At 36.9% G+C, this 22,454-nt stretch overlaps 1 protein-coding gene and 1 long non-coding RNA gene across 2 annotated transcripts; both read left to right on the top strand.

The window, feature by feature from the left end:
- Positions 1 to 441: 441 nt before the first annotated feature.
- Positions 442 to 4,238, top strand: LOC108277881 (uncharacterized). The gene is made up of 4 exons (XR_001815189.2): positions 442 to 604; positions 1,306 to 1,354; positions 1,739 to 2,152; positions 3,073 to 4,238. It is a non-coding gene; the product is annotated as an uncharacterized LOC108277881 (long non-coding RNA).
- A 2,156-nt stretch (positions 4,239 to 6,394) lies between these two features.
- si:dkey-238d18.4 (TBC1 domain family member 15) lies at positions 6,395 to 22,394 on the top strand. Its single transcript, XM_017490469.3, has 10 exons — positions 6,395 to 6,899; positions 11,118 to 11,303; positions 11,421 to 11,545; positions 14,042 to 14,145; positions 17,312 to 17,379; positions 17,525 to 17,671; positions 18,611 to 18,701; positions 18,869 to 19,017; positions 20,126 to 20,267; positions 21,191 to 22,394. The coding sequence occupies exons 1-10, from the start codon at positions 6,623 to 6,625 to the stop codon at positions 21,351 to 21,353; spliced, it is 1,452 nt and encodes a 483-aa protein (XP_017345958.1). The 5' UTR covers positions 6,395 to 6,622; the 3' UTR covers positions 21,354 to 22,394.
- The last annotated feature ends 60 nt before the right edge of the window (positions 22,395 to 22,454 follow it).

The following is a 22,454-nucleotide window of genomic DNA, read 5'->3' on the forward strand; positions in this document are numbered from 1 at the left end:
AATTAATTGGTAAAACCAATGAGAAATAATATGTAACATAATTTCAAGAAAACTTGAAAACTGACTGCTTTCTAATATTTAAACATTTATAAAACACTTTATAGAACAGTTGATGCTTATTTAAATCTTTTTATATATATTTCATTTAAGGTTAGAAAGAAGGAACTCACACTGCAGAGAAGAGACATCTAAAGCTGAGCAGCCACAAGGTCCTGTATATTGCAAGATTTACTTGGCAAGGTTTTTCTGTCTTTTCTTGCTGTAAACTTCCTGTTTCTCCATAACCACATGGGTTAAGAAACACTCAGGAAGCGTTAGTGTGAAAGCGCAAAAAAAAAACAAAAAAAAACCCTGTTCACTACATGAAAATACTGTGATGATGATGTTTATGTGATGATGTCTGAGACCACACATTTCGCCTCCATTGTATCTTGCGCAACAGTGCTACAGATGTATGAGATGCAGCTCAACAAGGAAATGAAAGCCTAGGTTTACAGAGGTGTGAAAGCCCCCATAATATGTGCCAATCGTTCCCTCAAAACACAGGTTTTAAGAGGCAGATAAACGTTTGCAACAGAAAGCTCTGTTTTTGGAGGGAAAATAGGTAAGTCACAACTTTAAAACAGTCATATAAACATATAACTTGGATTAAACATATATCCTAGCAACTGGATTTCCAAACGTAAATTATGTCAAGCTCATAGTTCAGATGTACGGCAGGCACGCTGGATACACGCTGCACTTGGTTTATTTGTATGTTCACTATTGTGTAACATGTTTGCCGTAAGGTGATAAGAGCACATCGCGCTGCTCTTTTTCTGTTGAACTGTCGTTCTAAAGTGTGTGTCAAAAGGTTGATAAGAGACATGAAATAACAACTGAAAACCTTTCTCTATTTAAAGTTAAAATGAACTTTTACTTAATGTAAAATTCTTGAATTTATCTTTTGTTTAGAATTATTCAGTACAGCACCTAGGCGACTCTTATTCAGTCTGCACAAAAAAGTGAAAGCTGTTTAATCAAAGTGAAAGTATCATGTGCTTAAACAGTTGTAATGTTTGAACACACCTGAGTGCATGGATTGTATTATTTACAACTTGGCCATGTGTTTACAGTTGTTGTTTTTCAGTCTGGATGAATTTATGGCATCAGCATAAATGTTTGACTCTAATTTCTAATGCATGCTAAACAGCTTTAAACAGTATAAAAATATACCACAGGTAGTAGTATTTATGGCAAGAGCAAGTTGATTGAGATATTATATGATGTGATTATGAAGGAGATGTTGACTTTTCTTTCATTCAGGAAGAGATGCTACCTAATGAGTTCCTTTTGGCTGTAATCCATCTTTCAGGTAATATGTTTGACCGTGTTTTAACTATTTTATATGCAATATTGAACTACAAGCAATTATTGTATGGTCCAAAAATATGTAACAGCTCCCTTTACAGAAACATCACATACATTTCAGATGTGATTATGTGAATATGTGAAAAATAAAACCATATTACCTACATATAAATATAATATTGTAATATAATATGAAAATTAATAAATCTTGTGGAAGAAATCACATTTTTGGCAGCTTATGGATAAATAATGATCAACTATATAAAGCTTCATTTGTTCTCCATGCAATGAGAGACTGTGATTGAAAATATAAGCATGAATAAAGTTTATCTTGAATACTTGAAGTTATTTTTAAATGACAGTTCTTACTCTCTGTGCCCAACTATAGCATTTGTCAGTGGTCACACATGTGTGGAACAGCAGCCAAATGCTGTACATCTCACTGAGGGAGAAAATGTTACCCTGTCATGTCACATCTATGTAGAGGAAGGAGAGAAAATTACTAAATTCCATGTAGAGTGGTACAGGGAGGGTGCTGATAGACACCCATACGAGGTTGGAAACCTTTCCCAGCTCAGAGGAAGGTTTCGTGAGAACACCAATATCAAACAGCAAAATGCAAGCCTTTCACTCTTCATGCTCAAGCTAAATGACACCGGCAAGTACTTCTGCAATTTCATCTACCGGATTGGTCATAAAATATTGCAGAATTATGCGAACGGCACAAGCCTCATTGTCCAAGAGGCGGTGACCACAGACACAACCATCCCCAGTACCACAAATAAGACTGGTAATAATACTGGTAAGTCATACTTTATCATTTATTACTACTACTACTACTACTATTATTATTATTATTATTATTATTATTATTATTATTATTATTATTATTAGGGGTCTTTTTCTTAGTCTTATTTTCCCCCCATAAAATGAATGGCTCATAGTAAGCCATAAGTCGTAGGCACATGAATCATGGTCATTAGACTGTACTCCCTCCTGTTACTCAAGCAGTAAAGATGGGCCCGATTGGCCTGATGGGTGCACTATTAGCACAGGGTTTTGAATTTTGGCCCATATCTCATGAACTATAAGTTCTACAAAAAAAACAAAAAAAAATTGTCTTCTGATTCCTCGGTTTAGGCAAAATAAAAAGCATAAAAAGTCAATTTGCATAATAATTTTTTGCAAACTAGTCCTAGGATTCCAGCCTTCAAAAAGAGCCAAATTAGTCAGCAACATCTGACCTTCAATAATTATCTAAAACATTTGTAAACAATGTGGCCATCACCTACCAATCAGTTTTAACCTATTAATGCCAATTAATTCTTAATGTGTTCAAAAAGCTATAATTCATGACATATTAAATTGATTTACATAAAACTTGAAAGGTATGGTCAAGACTGGATTCTGAGTTGATGTGCAAGGTTAGGGTGTTTCTCAGGAACTGTAAGTCAGATCAAGTTGAAATTTGGTGCATCTTTTTGCATTAAGTTACAATCACAAAACTTGATAAGTATGTATATCTATGGCCCTTCTGTTATACTGTGTAACTATAGGTGATGTAACTGTGCAACAACTGGACATTTGGGAACAACTTGCATTCTAAGGGTGCTTGGACCACACAGATACTTAAGAATATTATTATTATTATTATTATTATTATTATTATTATTATTATTATTATTATTATTATTACTATTATTACTATTATTATTATTTCAGATGCTGATACTGAGCACACCACCACAGAGAATGTCCTTCTCACATTCCTTCTTTATCTTCCATTATCAATAAAGTTTGTGGCAACTGTTTTTATATGCTTTTATACATTGTTTTCCTATACATCAATTGCTTTTTATTGTCCTGGTTTACTATCAAATTTAAGTTGACATCTTTATAAATGTCTCTTTATGTCTCTTGTTTTTCACCTAATAAGTGAATCTTATGACTCATAAACACCCACAGATGAGTATGTCAAATGTTTCTTCTGCGCATAAATATTATAATTATGACAGTCCTTGGTGTTTGTTCTGAATTGTGTTCTCAATTATGAAAAATGCGTGAAATGTGTGTCAGTGCATGAAAGTGGCTATAGGGAGGAGTATTATTTCTTCTTTATCCTCACATGAGGAAAAATTTATGTATTAGTAGTAGATTAACATAAATATTGGTTTGGCTCAAGTGCTGTTATTTTTCCCCCAGGACATCATGGACAGTGTGAAGATGTGTTTTAATTTTAAGCTATTATAAGAACATGACATATCGAAGACCCTTTACTTCATAAATCTTTCAGTCTGTTATACACTTTTAAATGCTGTGGTGTTTCTGACAGTGAGTATGTTTATGCACATCAGTATTCCGATATTAATCGTAATTTGGTGATATTCTTATTAGTATTGAGTAATGTAAACTCCACAAACCAACTCACCAATTCAGATTAAGATAATATTCTGATTTCCCAAATTGTGATTCCCAACCCTGAATTATGCTTGAAATTTGTTGCATGTAAAAACCTCATTCAGAAAATCTAAGGAATTGTGGGTGCTAACATATGCATAGCTTCAGGCTGGGTATTTAGGAATGGCAACTCTGGCATACTTACAACAACCATGTATATAGGAATATTCTAACACCTGTACACATATATCATATATATTGTATTCAGAATCTGGCTGCAACCCAAATTACCCTTAAATGGAATTTGATGTGCATGTAAACGTAGTCATTGTCTTTACTGAGCTATATTGATATAGCGTCTCAGTCTGAGATTATTGATATTGACAGTAAACCTTGATTGATTTCTAACATCTGTACAAAATCTGTGTCAAATATGTGTCATAGTTGAATCAAATGACTTCTACATTAATTAAAATTAATTTTTGACTTAATCTGATCTGAAATGCCGATGATTCGATTTATGTTCACTTTTCTGTTTTAGTTATTTTAGTCAGGACTGTAAGTGTAAAATCACCGGGTAAAATACTGAATTGGTTTAATTTATGAAAGATTCTTAAATGGTTTAATTAATGAAATAATCTAATATTAGTTATTAAAATATTCAAGAGCCAAATTACACAAGATACATATTCCAGAGGCAAGAGTGTGGTAAAAATGTGGAGCGTGAGGATGATTCCATGGACTCTGAACACAGGGGGCCCATAGTGACTGTACATGATGAAAATTATCCAGGAGATCCAAAGCTGTCCAGTGATAGGGGGTTCAATGCATAATAGCACCCCTGGGCAGAGAAAGGATAATAGCAAAGTAATAAAGCAAAAGTAATGTAATGAACATTAAATTCCAATTGATAAAATAGTTAAAGTACGGACAAACAAATTAACAAATTAATGAGTACGATGCACTGCTTTTGTCACACGATTTGAGACTTTGAATTTTTCAGAATGTGTGTTTTCCAAGCTCAACAGATTTTTCTCACCCACTTATGAGTCACTGTTACCACCATACTTGTTGACCACTTAAATGGAAAAAATTACTATGACTAATTACTGAACCTGGCGTTATAATATCGGATTTTCTCAGAACTGTTAAGATCTTTAGACATCTCATATAATTCAGTTATAATTCAGTTATGTCCAAAACACACTATAGACATCAAAGTACCATACATATTTATAAAAAATAAATGGTGAATAATACTGTCAAATTACTAGTGCAGGTTTCCTTCTAAAAAGACGATTTTTTGACAAACATTCATAAAGTGATTCCCACCCCCCATTTACAACAGTCCATCATGCTGCCTTTGAAATATATGATACTGTAGATCATAAAAGAAAAATTACCTATCAAAAATGCTAGAAACAAATATTCTTGACAACAGATATATGTACGTGCTTTACTGTGAGTTAACATATAAATCACAGGTACAGTAAAAACTTGTTTAGCTACAAGATTCATCCTCATGAAAATGTGAGAACAATCATATGGAAAAGAAAGTACACCCTCCTTCAGTTCTATGCTTTTATTTATCAGGGCCATCAGGCCAGTTGCCAAATTACACAGGAGTGAGCATCCCAGCAAATTCAGTCCAAGGTCATACGTTATATCTGATTAATTCTCAAGTCATTAAATCATAGATCATTTTTATTTTTAAATTTAAAAAAAGCATCAAATATAAATAAATAACTATGAATATATATTAGTTCTAATGGTGGCAGGGTGATGCAGTGGGGATTATTGCCACCTCACAGCTACAGGTCCCCGGTTCAAACATGATCTCCACCCTTGTCCATGTGGGTTTCCTCCAGGTTCTCGGGTTTCCTCCAACCTGCCAAAAACATACATGAGGGTGGATCTGCTATGCTAAATTGCCCCATGACTGATTGAGTGTATGAATATGCATATCATATATAAACACAGGATACAGATTTTAAATGTGTGCATTTATCCCAATTGAGTGAGCCGGTGGCGACAGTGGCAAGTAAAAACTCCCTAAGATGTTAAGAGGAAGAAACCTTGAGAGGAACCAGACTCAAAAGGGAACCCATCCTTATCTGGGTAACAACAGATAGTGTGAAAGTAAATGAAAGATCATTATTGTTTTATATGAAGTCTGTTGAATTAGTCCACTTAACCCTCTCTGCCTCAGGGGCCCTGTGTCACGGCTGACCCTGCGCTCTGACCCCAACCTCCTGAGATGCTGAGGTATGCAACAAAAAGAATTTCACTCTTCTGTAATGTATATATGTGATCAATTAAGACTCATTATCATTATCATTACATTGCACCCAGTGATGGACTGGTGTTCAATCAATGGTGTATTTCCACCTCATATCCAGTGTTCCGGACATAAAGCAGTTATTGAAAATGAATTCAAAATTATAGAGCTAGGATAAGTCACATATACTCTTGCATTAGTATGAAGATGAGAGAGAGTGTGCAGTGTTAATCATGTGCCACTGGATTATCCTAATGATAAATGTGAATGATAATATGATCAGATGACCACCACACCCCAGCTAAGTGCAAAGCAAAAGATCTCACCAGTAGAGGGGGTTGAAAGTTTTTTCTGATAAGACTCTGAACCCCGAGGAGCTCGCAGTATGTGGTCATGTGACAGGAGGAGTGCAGAGTTTACTTTAAACCAGTCATTTTACACCGTGCTGCTGGTGAGAAAGCTGTACATGGACCGGGCCAAGGATCAGCACGGTTTCGCTTTGAATCATTATGCTGAACTGACAGAAGATTTCGCTGGGTGAACCCATGCTTGGTGTTTTGCTTGTCTTCTCTTCGGTTACAACTTTTCAGACTGAATATGGAGTGCACGGCTTCAAACATTGTCTGCTCGTCGCGTGATGCGTTGGAGGGGGAAATAACTTTCGGCTCGTTGTGGGAAGAAAACACAAGCCGAGAAGGTGGTATTTGTCAGATGAGAAAGTCACTGAGAGCTGACAGCGAGATGCCGAGCGTGTCACGTGTCGCCCCTGTGACGTCACCCATATCCGCGTCGCAGCGCGTGAATCTGCCCGGTGTTATGGACGCAGAGGGGAGAGTGGACGAGTCCAGACTGCGGATGTACATATTTAAAAATGGTAACATTAGACCAGTGATGATGTGTCCCAGTGTGAATTCACTTTATTAGGAACATCTAACATCTATCTACACTAGGAGTGTAATGCATCTGTATGTGTGCCTGTTTAGCGCACTAAATATCCTTATCTGTATTCGGATTTAAACCCGAATTGGGCGTGGTCTAAACAGAAAGACTTTTTTTTTTCTTTTTTTTTTTTTAAGAGTGAATATGAAGCCTATCAGTGTGAATGGGTGTGTAAATGTGTGTGTGTGATTGTGTCCTGATGGGTTGGCACTCTGTCCAGGGTGTCCCTCGCCTTGTGCCCCGAGTTCCCTGGGATAGGTTCCAGGCTCCCTGCGACCCTGTGTAGGATACGCGGTACAGAAAATGGATGGATGGACCTACCACTCTACCCCCGAACACACTGAAATAACCTCAGCGGTATAAATGCCTGTACTGTCAGCATAGTGTGTGATTTATAACACTGACAGTTCCCTAATTTCAGCTACATCACTCAAGTTCATCATTAATCACTAATAGACTAGACTCAACTAGACATGTGCACATTAGCCTACTGTTTTTAAAATCCTGCTTTTGGCATTAATTTTTGTTATTTTATGTATCTCCCTGCATCATTTAATCTAATCAATATGGTTGGTTATATTTCGTAAAATATAAACAAACTAGTAGCCTAATTTAAACTACTGCGGCCCTGACCAGGCAGTTATTTAAAGGATGGAGGTTTTTCTTTCTCCCACAATTAAGCTTCACATCTGGGCATAGTAGGTTAGTGGTTAGAATGTTTGCCTCGCACCTCTGAGATTGGGTGCTGAGAGTCTCGTCTCCGCCCTGTGTGTACAGAGTTTGCATGTTCTCCCTGTGCTTTCGGGGTTTTCTCCAGGTACTCTGGTTTCCTCCCCCAGTCCAAAGACATGTACTGTAGGCTGATTGGCATTTCCAAATTGTCCATAGTGTGCGAGTGTGTGTGCGATTGTGCCCTGCGATGGGTTGGCACCCTGTCCAGGGTGTCCCCCACCTTGTGCCCCGAGTTCAATGGTATAGGCTCCAGGCTCCCCACAACTCTGTGTATGATAAGTGGTTTGGAAGTTCGATGGAATCTGACCACTCACTCACACCTACATGAAAGTAAAACTTCCCTCTTGCATGACATTTTGTTGTGTCCTGTGGTATCACAGTCCTGATGCACACTTATAGCAATCTTTCTGGGAAAACAAACAATCAAACTAATAAGTAATGCACCCCCCAATTTGTATGTGGTTTTGTATTTGTGTTTAGAATTCATTATATTTCAAATATAAATAATGTATTCGGCTATATCCCTAATCTACATTCACTGGCGCTTTTATCATATGTATCTTGTGCCAGGGCAACATCTTCAGCAAATACTTCATTGCCATTATTGCCATCTCTTGGAGATCCAACAATTAGCACACACTCAAACCTACCTTAAATATTGTTTTCTCCAACTTTTTTGCACATTGTGTAATTTGTTTTAATAAACACAGTGCCTAATTCATGCAGGCCTAATCTTCTCAGTCCATTATTTAGATAACTGGGAGAATTAGAAGTGCCCCATTATCAGAAAACATTAGATTGCATCTCAAGAACATTTCTCACGGCCATATGATGGCTGTTTGGCCTTTTACTGATGACGTGTACTCCAGAAAATGCTACATTTGTGCATTCTCAAAGTTGCTGAAAAGGTCTACTAGTATGGCTGCTATGCCAGTACACAAATATAGTGCACAACACCTGCACTTTAACATATGTGCAATCTAATGTAAGAGATTTGTGAGCATGACCACAGAACTAGTCATTAACAAGTGATGTAATCTAGTTGTATCATCCATTCATGCATTAGAATGAATATACAGTGCCCTATACTAATATTGGCACCCTTGGTAAATATGAGCAAAGAAGGCTGTGAAAATTGTCTTTATTATTTAACCTTTTGATTCCATTTCCACCATCAGGGTAATAATTAAGAAGTTCCAGTCTACTGGAAATGTTATGAATCAACCTGGAATTGGACATGTGTCTATATTGTCTTAACGCACTGTGAAGAGGATGGTTCGAGTGGCTAAAAAGTCCCCAAGGATCACAGCTGAAGAATTGCAGAAGTTAGTTGCGTCTTGGGGTCAGAAAGTCTCCAAAACTACAATCTGAAGTCTCCTACATCACCACAAGTTGTTTGGAAGGGTTTCAAGAAAAAAGCCTCTACTCTCATCCAAAAACAAACTCAAGCATCTTCAGTTTGCCAGACACTAATGGAACTTCAAATGGCATCAGGTTCTATGGTCAGATGAAACAAAAATAGAGGTTTTTGGCAATAATCACCAGAGGGGGTTTTGGTGCACACAGAGAGGTAGACATATGGAAAAGTACCTCATGCCCACAGTTAAATATGGTGCTGGCTTTTTAATGTTTTGGGGCTGATTTTCTGCTACAGGACCTGGACATTTTGTTATGATACATGGCCTCATGGACTCCAACAAATATCAACGGATATTAAATGAAAACCTGACTGCCTCTGCCAGAAAGCTTAAAATGGGCCGTGGTTGAATCTTCCAGCAGGACAATGATCCAAAACATACATCAAAATCAACACAAAAAAATGGTTTACTTACCACAAAATCAAGGTCCTGCCATGGCCAACCCAGTTCCCTGACTTGAAACCCATAGAAAACCTGTGGCGTGAACTGAAGAGGAGAGTCCACCAGCGTGGACCTCGAAATATGAAGGATCTGGAGAGATTCTGTATGGAGGAATGGTCTCAGATCCCTTGCCATGTATTCTCCAACCTCATCAGGCATTATAGGAAAAGACAAAAGATCAAAAGGTTAAACAATAAAGACAATTCTTCACAGCCTTCTTTGCTCATATTTACCAAAGGTGCCAATATTACTGGAGGGCAGTGTAAATGTGTACCTTTAAGTTTTCTGACATTGGAAAGTCTTCAAGACAGTATTGTAAAAATTGCATTGGTCTCTTTTGTATAATACAGCACATTTAGCTTTGAACTGCTGAGAGAGATCACTGGGCACCTTTTGAAGAAACCCTTGTTATGTGTTGTGCTGTATATGGTACTTTAAACCTGGTAATAACATTGTACTGGAATTTTCCTAATTTGGGTTTCAGAAAAAGGTAACAAGCTAATCTTATTTCTCTCACAAGGCCAAGCAGTTTACTTGAAAACGACACGTGATGCAAATTACAGTGCCTTTTTTTATGTTCTACACGCCTCTCATATCCAAAACACATTTTATTCAGTGCTATTATATTCACAGCCCATTAGACCAAAGACTTAATAAGATTCCTTTAAGATCTTTAAGAAGGGGGTGGGTAAAGTCCAGACAGAGGATTGTGCATTTTGTTTTTTGCCGACTTGCATACACTTAATTATTACAGTGAAATGCTGAATTGAAACAATGTGTCTATCTAAACAGATAGGATCAATCGGAGGTTTATTCTAGAAAGTCTCCATGCTGCATGTGTACTTAAAGATTGTTCTTAACCCAGTATTAACAATATTTATTTCATATATTTTATATGCAATCTTTTATATATTTGTTAGTTTGTATTCAGTTTGCAGAAATGCTCTTTTGTTACTTTTAATATATTTCCAACAAAATAAGATGCTATTATACATACTTTATATTTTCCAATAATTTAAGGAGCAGTTTATAAAGTATCCCAGTGCTCTATGTGAGGTTAATTGGAATTGCAATGAAAACATTCACAAGCCTTCCTGCATACTGTACCTACAACATTGCCAACTTCCTTTGGGGAAACTATGTATGCCTCATGAGCTGCATTCTTGGGAGCTGGGCAACTAAGCTTTAGCTGTAGCCAGTTCTATTTCTGTCAGACTTTATGATTGGAATAAATTGATAATCAATTTTAAAAATGACAAATTGTACACCTTAGTTACAGATGCATTCATTTATTTTTCAACTAGTATCATTTATTACTTACTTTAAAATAGTTCAGTAGTCAGAATATTTCCCTTTGTGTTCACAGTGAAATGTTCAGTTTTAGCCATTTTATTGTCAGTAACAGTTTCCTGTAAAGCTCTGTATCATTTCTAAGACCCAACCTGCACAGTAATTGCACTAGAAGCTTACTACATCTGCTCAGAGTGTGTGTGTGTGTGTGTGTGTGTGTGTGTGTGTGTGTGTGTGTGTGTGTGTGTGTGTGTGTGTGTGTGTTTGTCTAGGTGGTGTGTCTCCGGAGGAGCGAGGCCTGGTGTGGCGCTTCTTATTTGGAATGTACCCGTGCAGCTCTACGACTCTGGAGCGCACCCTGTTGCTGGAAGAGATGTCAGTACGTTACCATGTTCTGAAGAGGAAATGGCAATGCCTGATTCCTGGAGCTGTTCGTTTGCGTCTTAATGGCACTGATGGTAAAACTCATTCTAAACATTATGACATTTTGCAATTAGCTGTGAAGGACTAGCAGATTCTGTGCTTCAATTTATATTTTTGCTGAATTGCATATTCCTCTCTCCTCTTTTTCTCAGCTGAGCTGGTAGCAGCAGTGCAATATTTTGAGCAGAGACAGCAGAGAGAAAAAGAAACACAGCAGTACCACTACAAATCACAAGAGGTCAGGAAACGGATTTCCTTCTTGGAGCTTCAGGCACAGGTAAAATTAATATCCTCTGCAAACAAAATCCTTAATGCTCTATGGTACCAGCTACAGCCAATTTTAGCCTCATTTTGCCCATCAGTTCTTGGGTGGTCGGTAAGGCCTGTGTCACATATATGCTACAGGAGATACTATAATATGTAATATTAAATATAATATAATATAATGTAATATAATATAATATAATATCAGTATAACACTTATTATGCCCCTTTACACATTATAGCTGCATGTTTCAAGTGTAATTCAGAGATTTACTAGATTACAATATGTTCAAAATTCTTCTGCCAGAGTCATCAATCAAGTCAAGAAATCTGCTCACATTACCCCTTTGCTTTACAATCTACATTGCTTACCTGTTTCTGTCCTCATTCAGTTTAAAATTCTCTTGTTAACTTTTAAAAGTCTTCATGGACTTACGCCCCATTATTTATCTGAACTGCTGCACTAATATTCACCTCCTCGCTCTCTTCGGTCATCTGATTTAAAACTGCTTACTGTACCTCATGCTGTGATGCTGTGTTTAAGTATTATCTCCTTGTAAAGTGACCTTGAGCTTGCGAAAGGCGCTTTATAAGTAAAACATTATTATTATTATTATTATTATTATTATTATTATTATTATTATTTACTGATGATATCATATGGTCCAGTGTTACACATCACAGTAACTGCCTATCCATTTGTGTGTGATATTATCATTATAAATATTATATATGTGCTTGTACCTGCTTCATGGTTTTGGTAAAAATTAAGTAAGGACTGAAGTGCAGTGGTGGGTGCTGTTATAGGGAAATAAATAAATGTTGTAGGGTGGTGTGATGTGCTCTGATGTGAAGCGGTTGCTACCCCAAAGTTTGATTTATTATTCCTATAACACATCAATTGTCAATGCTAACATTTAAAAAAAATGTATTAACAAAAGGCATGTAATACTTTTTATTTTTGCCATTTGTGGTTATGCATATTGTTATGGAACGTCCACAAAAGAAGTTCATTTCTGTTACCACTTTATAGCACGTTATAGCAGCCACAAACAGTCGTTCACTAACCAGCCTCTATATTTATTTTCCTTTATGTTAATAAGACAGAAAATGTATCTGTATCTGAAAACGTAAAGGAACAGGTTTATATCTGTTTAAAAGCACTGATGTTGAAGATTCCTTCCAAAAATACCAACTGAAAATGTTACCCAGTTCCAGAAATTACACAGACTTTCAGTCTGTTTATGTGGAGTGTCTACCAAACAAGTCCCTGTGTAAGGTGTTACTATAGAAATGATAATATAAACTATTAATATAAACCTGTGATTTGAATCATAGTCAGTACTATTCTCAAAGCTGCAGTTATAGAAAATGAATCAACATCTGCTGACCAGTCTGGATCAAGAATAAAGAACTCAACAGGGCTGTGGGATGAACCCATGTGACAACCCTGTTTTGCTGGTACAGCGTGTCACTGCAATTCGTATTATTTACAAAATAACATTTTACTCAATTTAAATTTGCCTACTTAACAAAAAAGTGTCATATTATGTCATATTTTATTAGACATACCACTCTACGTTTGGTCCGACATGATAATGCAGGCAATGTAATGACTATTTTATGTGTCTTTCATAGTGGCTTTAATAAACCAAACAAAAGTTAGCAGTTAGCAGTTCTTGGGGGAGAAAAAAGAACTTTATATTTTTTTTAAGGAGGCTCTTGTCAAGCCATTTGTTAGTTATTTATAATGAGCAAATATTATAAATGGGAACGTAAAGCTAAAATACCACTATAACCACCCCTGAGGTTTAGAAGCACCTGCTAGAAAGTGCTTTACCACATTTCCACAAACCATGTTTCCCACAGTATGTAAAAGAAGAACTGATACTAAGTCCAGAAGTGAAACACTGGTTTAAACCAAAAGTGCATATGCTTTTAAACCACTGCATGCATTATTAAAACCAAGGGTGTGCACAGGTATTTGAATACCTGGTTAACTTATTGAGTTGGCGGTACTTGTATACTGAAATCACTATTTGTTTTGCACTATTTGTTTTGCACTTTGGAGTCTTTGGGGGAAAAAAATCATAATACATTTCCAGTATTGTTCAGTAAGACTCCTTTAAATGTCTCAGAAATCAGGTGCATCAGGTTTGCAGGTCAAAACATAAGAGACGTATGTGGGGCATGTCACAGCCACTCTGATGCTTTTCATTTTAAATGGATACTTTGGATTTTTTGTAGGGTTGGTACCTTAAAACTGTATTAAACTCAAATATAATAATAATTCTTAAACTGTTCTGCACAATTGAGTGTTGGTAAAGTGGCCTTGGGAAAAGAGCGTTAACGATTGCCACTGAAACGCAGTCACTGTTCCTTCCTTTTTCCAGTAATGCCCTGTTTGTATCTTTCTTATTTCTTATATTTTAGTGCCACACATGAGAATTCAAAACATGAAATGTTTTGCTTTTTCTTATTTACTTTTGCTGTATTTTCTTCTTTGTAGGTCCTGTTTGAGCGGGTGACTTTTGACCTGGAGGAACTTCAGGAGGCTATACGCATCATTGACAAAGATGTTCCGAGAACTGATAGAGGCCTGGCCTACTACACGTATGCCATGCCAATCTTTATTTCTTTCATTTTTAAAGAATTTGTTGTGCCTCAAATATCTTGTTGTTTTATTGTCATTATTTATAATGACCCATACAATCTCTGTTAAATTAATCCTCTGGTGATTCTCTCACTGAAGAAGGCACAAAGCCTCCGATTTTAGCAAATTTGTAAATTATGTCCTAGAGCCACTGCACTTTCTTATGAAATCCTAAATAATAGGGTTTCAAGTCCATAATGAGCACTGTGGTGTGAACACTGCATAAGTAACTCTACAAATAGGATAGAAAAGCATTCAGATATACTCTAGATGTTTTAACTGCAGACAGCTGTTATTGACATAATAGCAGCACATCCTTGTTGCCACGCCACTTTATCAAACAAGCTTGGAGCTTAAAAAAAAAAAAAAAAAAAAAAAGGGTCAAGGAGGTCATCCAAAACATATTAACAGCCCAATATACTGCCATGAAAGAGCTTCTAAATAATTGTTTCAATACTGCTAATTATATACAGAAACAATGAACTTTTTAGGGAACAGACTGCGATGTTTAGTTAGGAAAGCCACAAAAGACACTTTTATTATAGATAACTATTAACTGTTTATAACCATTATAGTGTATGTTTACATTTTGACAAGTAATAGAATGACATCTAGTGGTAAAATCTTGACTTTCTGTCTTTTAATTGAAGTTATAAGGAAGTGCATACAAAAACGGTACTTAGAGACATGCTGCTGTGTATGCAAACACAATAGAAAGTACAAATGCTGGGTTATTTTTTCTACACAAACGCTGGGTTTAGACTTTTGGGTCATTTGATTGGGTTATTTTCTCAGTCTTCGGTAGTTTCTGGGTAGTTTTGTATAACCCAACCACTGGATTAGTGGCTGGGTTATTTTCACTGACCGTTGAATCAGTGCACCCCACACCCACCCCCAACACCTCAGCCCAGCTCCTTGGGTCAAATTAACTCTGAAGTCTGAATTCGCCTCAGGTGGAGGTAGCAGTTTTCAAATCTACAGACTGTTAGATTTCGTTTTCGTCTTAAATATATGTCTTATTTGAGTAAATTACTTCAAAGCCTATATATAAGCACCACTTTAGCAGCTCTAACAAAACATTTCTGAACACCACCTTGTGTATAAATAGAGGAGACACCATGTCGACAAATTTGTTTATAAATTTGACCTTTTCAAAGGGTAAAAATAACTCTGAAAATATTAACCCATTTATGAAATAAAATTAACCAAGCATTTTTGTAAAAACGAATCTGTTATTTGAGTTGAAAAACAACCCATTTGCTGGGTTAAATGTCTCTATATCCGTATGTAGAATGACGTTATTATCTTTGTATCATATTGTATAATATATTCTAAGAGGTCAAGCTATTCCACTAGTAGCCAACAGAGGGCAGCAGCGACGCACAGTTAGAGCGCCCATTCGAAAAACTTAGGTAAATTACCCTAATCCTCCAGGCTAACTAATCTGATTGCCTGCACCTGCCAGTCGGGATATTTAAGGCCAGCCTATGAGGCGGCTCGTCGTCATACCTTTTGTAGAGGGATGACCGGTATGGTAAATGAGTGTTTAGCTTGACGTGATGATGATGATGATGATGATGATGATGATGATGATGATGAGGAGGAGGAGGAGGAGGAGGAGGAGGAGGAAGAAGAAGAAGAAGAAGAGGAAGAGGATTGAATTGAAAAGAGAAGAAACAGTAAAGAAAAACAGAATGAATGAAAGAAGAAAGGATAATCTAAGACAAAACTACAAAACAACTGAAAAGAAGAGAAAATAATATATGTACTATTGGCCAAAAAAAAATGAGCCAAGCCAAAAATGGCAAACTATTAAGCTTTTAATGGTTTTAACAGCAAATCAGTGGTCAGGAAATTATCAAGAATTGAACAAATGCACTCCTGAGACCTCCTGTGCCACAATTTGCTTGTTTATTTTTGCTGCACTGAGCTGTGTGTGGGGGGGGAAGCTAGAAACAGGGAATTTACTAATGGTCTTATTGTACACAAAGGTAAAATCACGCTAAAGGATAAAATGTTTGATGTAAAATTCAAGCTAACACATGTCTGGGTGTACAAAATGAAAAAATAAAAAACTGTCCAAGTTTACCCACAAGGTGTAAACCATTAAACAAATCAAATGGAAATGCTATCCCATGGTTCCCAAGTTACTTTATCTATTTCTTTAATTCTTGCAAATTTCCTGACCAGTGACCACTAAAAGCTCAGTATTTTGCCATTTTGAGCTTGGCCCCCTTTTATGTTTCAGGGGTCTATTTCCCTTTTTGTTATCTTTTATCCATTTAATAAAGAAGGTTCCTTTGTTTGAGTACACCAAAATGGTACACAAGCAATGTCTCCATTCTTTGTTTTTTCCTTACTCTGCTTTGTAAGCATGCCTGTCCCATCTGTACTCATGGTAGACCATGCATTTAGGTACGGTAAACCATACCAAGGTTCCAGGTTCATTGCAAGCTGCCCTTTATAGCTTCCTACGGTTGGAGGGCCTTCTCAAGGGGTGTTCGGAAAGCGCATATGCATGCCCACAAATGTTTTGGCCATATAGTGCATCTTAATGTATATATAATAACTATTTATTTCAGAAATATTTAATACTGGTCACTACATTTCATCCACTACTTCTCCACTACTGCTAGCTGCTTAGATATACAAATGGACACATCATTTATATGAATATGGTTAGAATTAGTAGAGAGGCATAAAATTTCACACTCACCACACCCAGTTACTCACAGATCCCGATATAGAAAATTATCCACTTGCTGAGTATCAGCTGTTGACAACCACTGATATTTTTTTTATTTGTGGAAAATACTTTTGGAGAATAACATCACAAAGCTGAGTCTCAACAGTTTTCTATTAAATTAAAGAAAGAAATTCACCAATATGGTTTTCTGAATAATGAATAACAAAACCTCAAATTATATATAAACTTAATACATATGTTTTTTGTTAAATAATCACATTTGTGAATTGGTTGGTAATGATCTCACTCATGCAAACTAATTATCATGGATATTTTCTCTGATAAGGAACGACTAACCCAATGCAAAAGTTTTAAGGTTTTTTTTCAGAAGGTTATTCTGTGAAGTATAGGAATTTTGATGTGTGGGGTCTTTTCAATAGGGATGAAGGCCTGGGTAATCTGTTGGTACTGAGAGATATCCTGATCACCTATGCTGCTTTCCACCCAGGCAAGGAACTCTCAAACACCAGACATATTTTTGTTTAGTCCTGAATACTGTCCAAATTTCTGACGCCATTTAAATTTGTTTTTATCTTTTGTTGAAATGTTAATGAATATAAATGTTTATTTCCCTCTTCAATGCAATCTCTCAGAGGTCAGTTATGCCCAGGGTATGAATGATCTGTGCAGTCGGTTCCTGGAGGTTCTGGACTCAGAGGTGGACACATACTGGAGCTTTTGCTGTTACATGGAAAAATTTTCAAGGGACTTCTGTGCTGATGGCCTGCACCGCAAAATTGGTGGGTTTCTTTAGAGAAAGAACAACTGCAGCTGTCTCTGTTTTACAGAGTATATGTACTATATTTGTTTGTATAAATAAAGTTAATACATTTGCCTCACACCTCTGGAGTTGGGGGTTTGATTCCCACCTCTGCCCTGTGTGCACGGTGTTTGCATGTTCTCTCCCTGCTTCGGGGTTTCCTCCTCCAGTACAAAGACATGTACTGTAGGCTGATTGATCGTGTGTGTGTGTGTGTGTGATTGTGCGATTGTGCCCTGCGATGGGTTGGCACTCCGTCCAGGGTGTCGCCCACCTTGTGCCTCAGGTCTCCTGGGATAGGCTCCAGGCTCCCCGTGACCCTGTGTAGGATAAGGGGTACAGAAAAGGGATGGATGGATACAATCATGTAAACTATCTGAAATATTTATTATTACTTATATCACAGTGTTATATAGTGCTTAATTCAAGTTGGTCAGAAGGTGTTGGTTGATTTCTATAACAGGAGATCTGACAGTATTTCTGAAACATTATAATCAGCTTTTACATGGACTTTTATGGTGGAGGATCCCGATGTAATAAAATGTGTCAAGTTTTCTGTGAGGCGACATTTATTTAGCATTTTTGGAAGGAGTTTCCAGTGTCAGCACTTTGTAACAGTTACTTCATGCTTTCAGACACTGGAAAGTCTTCAATGTGGAGGATTTTGTGTTTTCTGGTTGGCAAATTGCTGTGGTTTAAGAAAAATAAAACACATTGTGAGGTGCTGTTTTAGGAAAATAATCAGCTTCAGGGTGGTAACAGTAACTCTGCTTCATGTTGGGCCACATCACAGCACACCACCTCACCACTGATTATTTTTCTATAACAGCACACCCCGATGATTGATTTTTATGCCTTGCTTATAAAATAACCAAATTATTCAATTAGAACTTGCTTAATATATCTATTTTTTGATCAGAATTGGAGGCGGCTCTGCTAAAGGAGTTGGACCCTCATCTTCATGCTCATCTTGTAACAGACAATATGGACCGTCTGACATTCTGTCACAGGTATATATGAGTTTCACCCCTCTTCTGTCTCCTTTTTGTTTTATCCTGTCTTACTAGCACTTCCTTCACAAGCGTGTGCAGTGAAACTTTTATTATCTGTGTATCGCTCTCTGTTTATGTCCCTTTCTTTTAAAACTGCCTGTCTCTGTGGCTGTGTTGCTGTACAGGTGGTTGCTGTTGGGTTTCCAGCGTGAGTTTGAGCACAGTGATGCTCTCCGGCTGTTTGAGATTCTCAGCTGTGATCATCTGGAGCTCATTTCCCAGCAGGTGGACCGGGCACGCTACCAGGAGAGACTGGCCTACAAACACAACTTTCGTAAGAGTTCTCAAACCCTCAGTAGTAAACGTAACAGGAAGCTTTGCTCAAATGTTTCGTTTTGATTTAAACATTTGCTTCGAGTTTCATCATAAGGATGAGGAAATGATGTAATTTAAGAAATTAATTTTCCTGTGTAAATAGTTGAGTATGCGTCCAGGCTATAGTTGTGTTACTATTAATTAAGTACATTATAATTTCAATTGCCCGAACAGATTTGTCAGGGATGCTTACTGTATCATATAGAGGCACATTGTAGGTATAAAGACTATAGCTCGTCATCCCCTTTTACTCCATCCATCATCAGGATGGGACCTCCACAGACTGAATAATATGTAGTTGGTGGGTCATTCTCAGTACAACAATGTCACGGGCAAGATAAAGGTGTGTGTGTGTGGGGGTGGGGGGGGGGGGGGGGGGGGTTTGGGTTTGGGTTTGGGTGGGTGGGTGGGTGGGTGTGTCTAGTGAGTGTATCAGGGACAGCAGTGTTGCTTGGCTTTCAACACTGCTTTCATTCTGGTGCAAGAAATATCTGCAGCCAAACATATCCATCCAGTAGCAGTGATGTGGTCAGAAACTTACACTTTGCAGGATAGAGGATTATTAACACAAACTGTGCACAAAAAAAAGTGAGCTCTGGTTTCTGCCTATGTGCCAACAAGGTAACTGACAAGGTACCCGTGTCTACTATTGTGCTCAACATGTTAGTGGCCTTTGTATACAGTATCAGAAGAACTGGAGCTAAATCTGTGCATAATATAAGGTTTAATTAGCCTTAGTTGTTTTTATAAATTACATAAAAATCTTGTTCTAGATCAAAGAATGTTATATAATATACACTACAAAGTGTGCAAAGCAATGAAACTGTGTATAGTTAAAAGTAATAATGCATTCAGTTTAAAATACAGAGTGTGGTTACAGGATCAGTACTGTTACTGTAATGATTTGTTCCACATGGATTTTTTTATTTATTTCAATTGGTCAAACTAAGCACCCATGATTTTTGATGACCACTAAATTTCAGTTTTTGCTTGGATTACATATAATGGTGTAAAAGAAAACAAAACAAAAAAATTAGGCTGTGTTTTATCCTGCACAATTCTTGCAGAGGATGAGCCGATGACAGAACCTCAGTCCATTAACAGAGAGTTCACGTTTGAACTCTTCATCTGTGCCACCATTCTGCTGGAAAACAGAGATTCACTGCTCAGCTGCAGAAATGAGGTCCAGCTCCTGCAGTTCACAAACAGGTTGCCGTTCTTTTCTTTCCTTTCTTTTTTTCGTTACATTAGCTCCATGCCAAACAGCCCTCTAAGCCTTAAGGTTGTCTGATAAATCCGTACTTGAGAGTGCTTGGACATAAAAGCCTCTGGGACACTGTCTCATTAGTGTGCACTGTTGTGTGTGACGTGGTGAAACTTATGTCATTTTTCGTTCAAACTTCAAAACCATCTTGATAGTTCCTTCACAAAAATAATAATTTGCATAAAATCATTCTGAGAACTATGAATGTGTTACCGTTGTAAAGTCAATAATTTATAGCCTATGTATTACATCTCACAAGCACAAATGCACACAGAGCCTGATCGTACACATCACATGATATATAATCACACTACCCAGTATCACCCAGATGAGGATGAGTTCCCTTTTGAGTTTGGTTCCTCTCAAGGTTTCTTCCTCTTATCGCTCAGGAAGATTTTCCTTGCCACAATCAGCTACTTTATGGATTTTGTTCCATATAATTTTAGTCCATCATACTCTTCTCTGACAAAGGTTAATTAATGAAATTATAAAGAGAAAACTCATTGAAATATTTTTGACTATATCAGTGCTCTCTAACCTAAAAAAAAAAACCCAACCGCTTTGATGGGTCCTACAGCCGATATGACAAGGGGGTACAGTTAAACCTGCATTAAGGTCATGTGGGGGTGCTCATGAGTACTCAAAACTGTGACACCCTATGACCTTACTGACCTCATAGATACATGTAAATGATGACAATTGCTCATTTTGGGACTGGTGGATTGTTTTTATTAATTACACTGCTTTTTTGTATTTTATTAGTGATAGTATACAGTATTAAAAAATAACCATGCTGTGTAGCATCTTATTTCATTTGCCTGACTTTTAACGTGTGGCTTTTAACTTATTGTTTCCTGTCTGCGTCCAGCCTACAGGGGACGCTGGATTTGAACAGCAGCCTGAAGAAAGCTGAGGAGCATTTCTACAACTACTGTAAGCGCAAGGCCAGGGATTGTCTGAGTGAATGCTACCAGAGACACAAGAGCAACGAGGAGCCCTTCCTCTACCAGCTGCGCAACCTGTTCTCCTGAGCTAAAGGAGGATTTTCTGTATATTTCAAGAAGAAGACAGTTAAAAATGACTGACAACTGAAAGGTGGTTTGTTCTGTCATGTTTGAATTTCTGGCCCTTTCTGAGGAATAAGGTGTTATGTAGTGCACAGAAATGTTAACATTGCATTAAACTGAATATTGCTGCTTAAATAAGTGACTGGTTTTGAAGTGAAGAAGGTGATCATTCAGTCTTGGAATATTGAGATGAACTTGTCCTGTTCTTGTTGAAAATAATGTATTCGTATTGAAAAATATGTATTAGTCTGATAAAGTGGCCCCTAATCCCAGTCCTGCCGAGTCTACACAGTAAAATCCCCAGTATTATATATAAAAGCAGTGTTCATTTAACACCGGGGCCTTTGCTGTGCTGTGACTAGCAGAGTTTTGTGCGTTAGAGCGAACAGAACACAATACACATTAGGGCACACAAAACAAAAAGACTGAAACTTCAGATTCATTAATCTCCTAGAATTTAGTTTGGGAACCGCTCATCTGTTCTCTATACGTTATGGTCCAAACAACAAAGGCCTGATTTGCACAGTTTAAGCACATAGTATGTAAAAAATATTTTCTTGTTACAAAATGCAGAGGAAACATTTACAGTCATTGAATATGTTTGAGGTTTCAGATACAAGCAGTATCTAAATAAAGGTCTTGTTAAATAATTAGCTATTTAAGGTAGTCAGTGAAATCCAGTTAATATTTAGCATTTGATAATTCAATATTGAGATTTTTGTTATAAAAATAATTTGTCAGGTTTTAGATAGGGGGCTGGAGGTAATCACACTAACTAACCTGTTTAGATAACTTTTTTCCTTTTATTGTATTTATTTATTTTTTGCTAAAATAGTACAATGTTAAATAAATATTTTTTATTATGAAGTTTAATATTGATTCAAGAAAATACATTTTTTAAAAATCCTACTGCAGGATTATGTCCAGGTAATGTTGTGTTGAGGTTGAATAGGTGAAATACAAATACAATGGGGGAAAAAAATAATAAATTACTGTCACACAGAGTCCAAGTGTCTAATATTATTGGTTTCCATAAATATTGTTTATATTTATAAGCATTATACT

Source organism: Ictalurus punctatus, chromosome 17 (genome assembly GCF_001660625.3).
Source record: "Ictalurus punctatus breed USDA103 chromosome 17, Coco_2.0, whole genome shotgun sequence".
NCBI classification, from domain to species: Eukaryota; Metazoa; Chordata; class Actinopteri; order Siluriformes; family Ictaluridae; genus Ictalurus; species Ictalurus punctatus.

Bases quoted from the DNA above. Each gene is read 5' to 3' on its own strand.
- si:dkey-238d18.4 (XM_017490469.3), top strand. From the start codon at position 6,623: ATGGAGTGCACGGCTTCAAACATTGTCTGCTCGTCGCGTGATGCGTTG. The intron at 18,702-18,868 runs GTATATATGAGT...GTTGCTGTACAG, and splicing joins CGTCTGACATTCTGTCACAG to GTGGTTGCTGTTGGGTTTCC. The intron at 20,268-21,190 runs GTTGCCGTTCTT...GTCTGCGTCCAG, and splicing joins CTCCTGCAGTTCACAAACAG to CCTACAGGGGACGCTGGATT.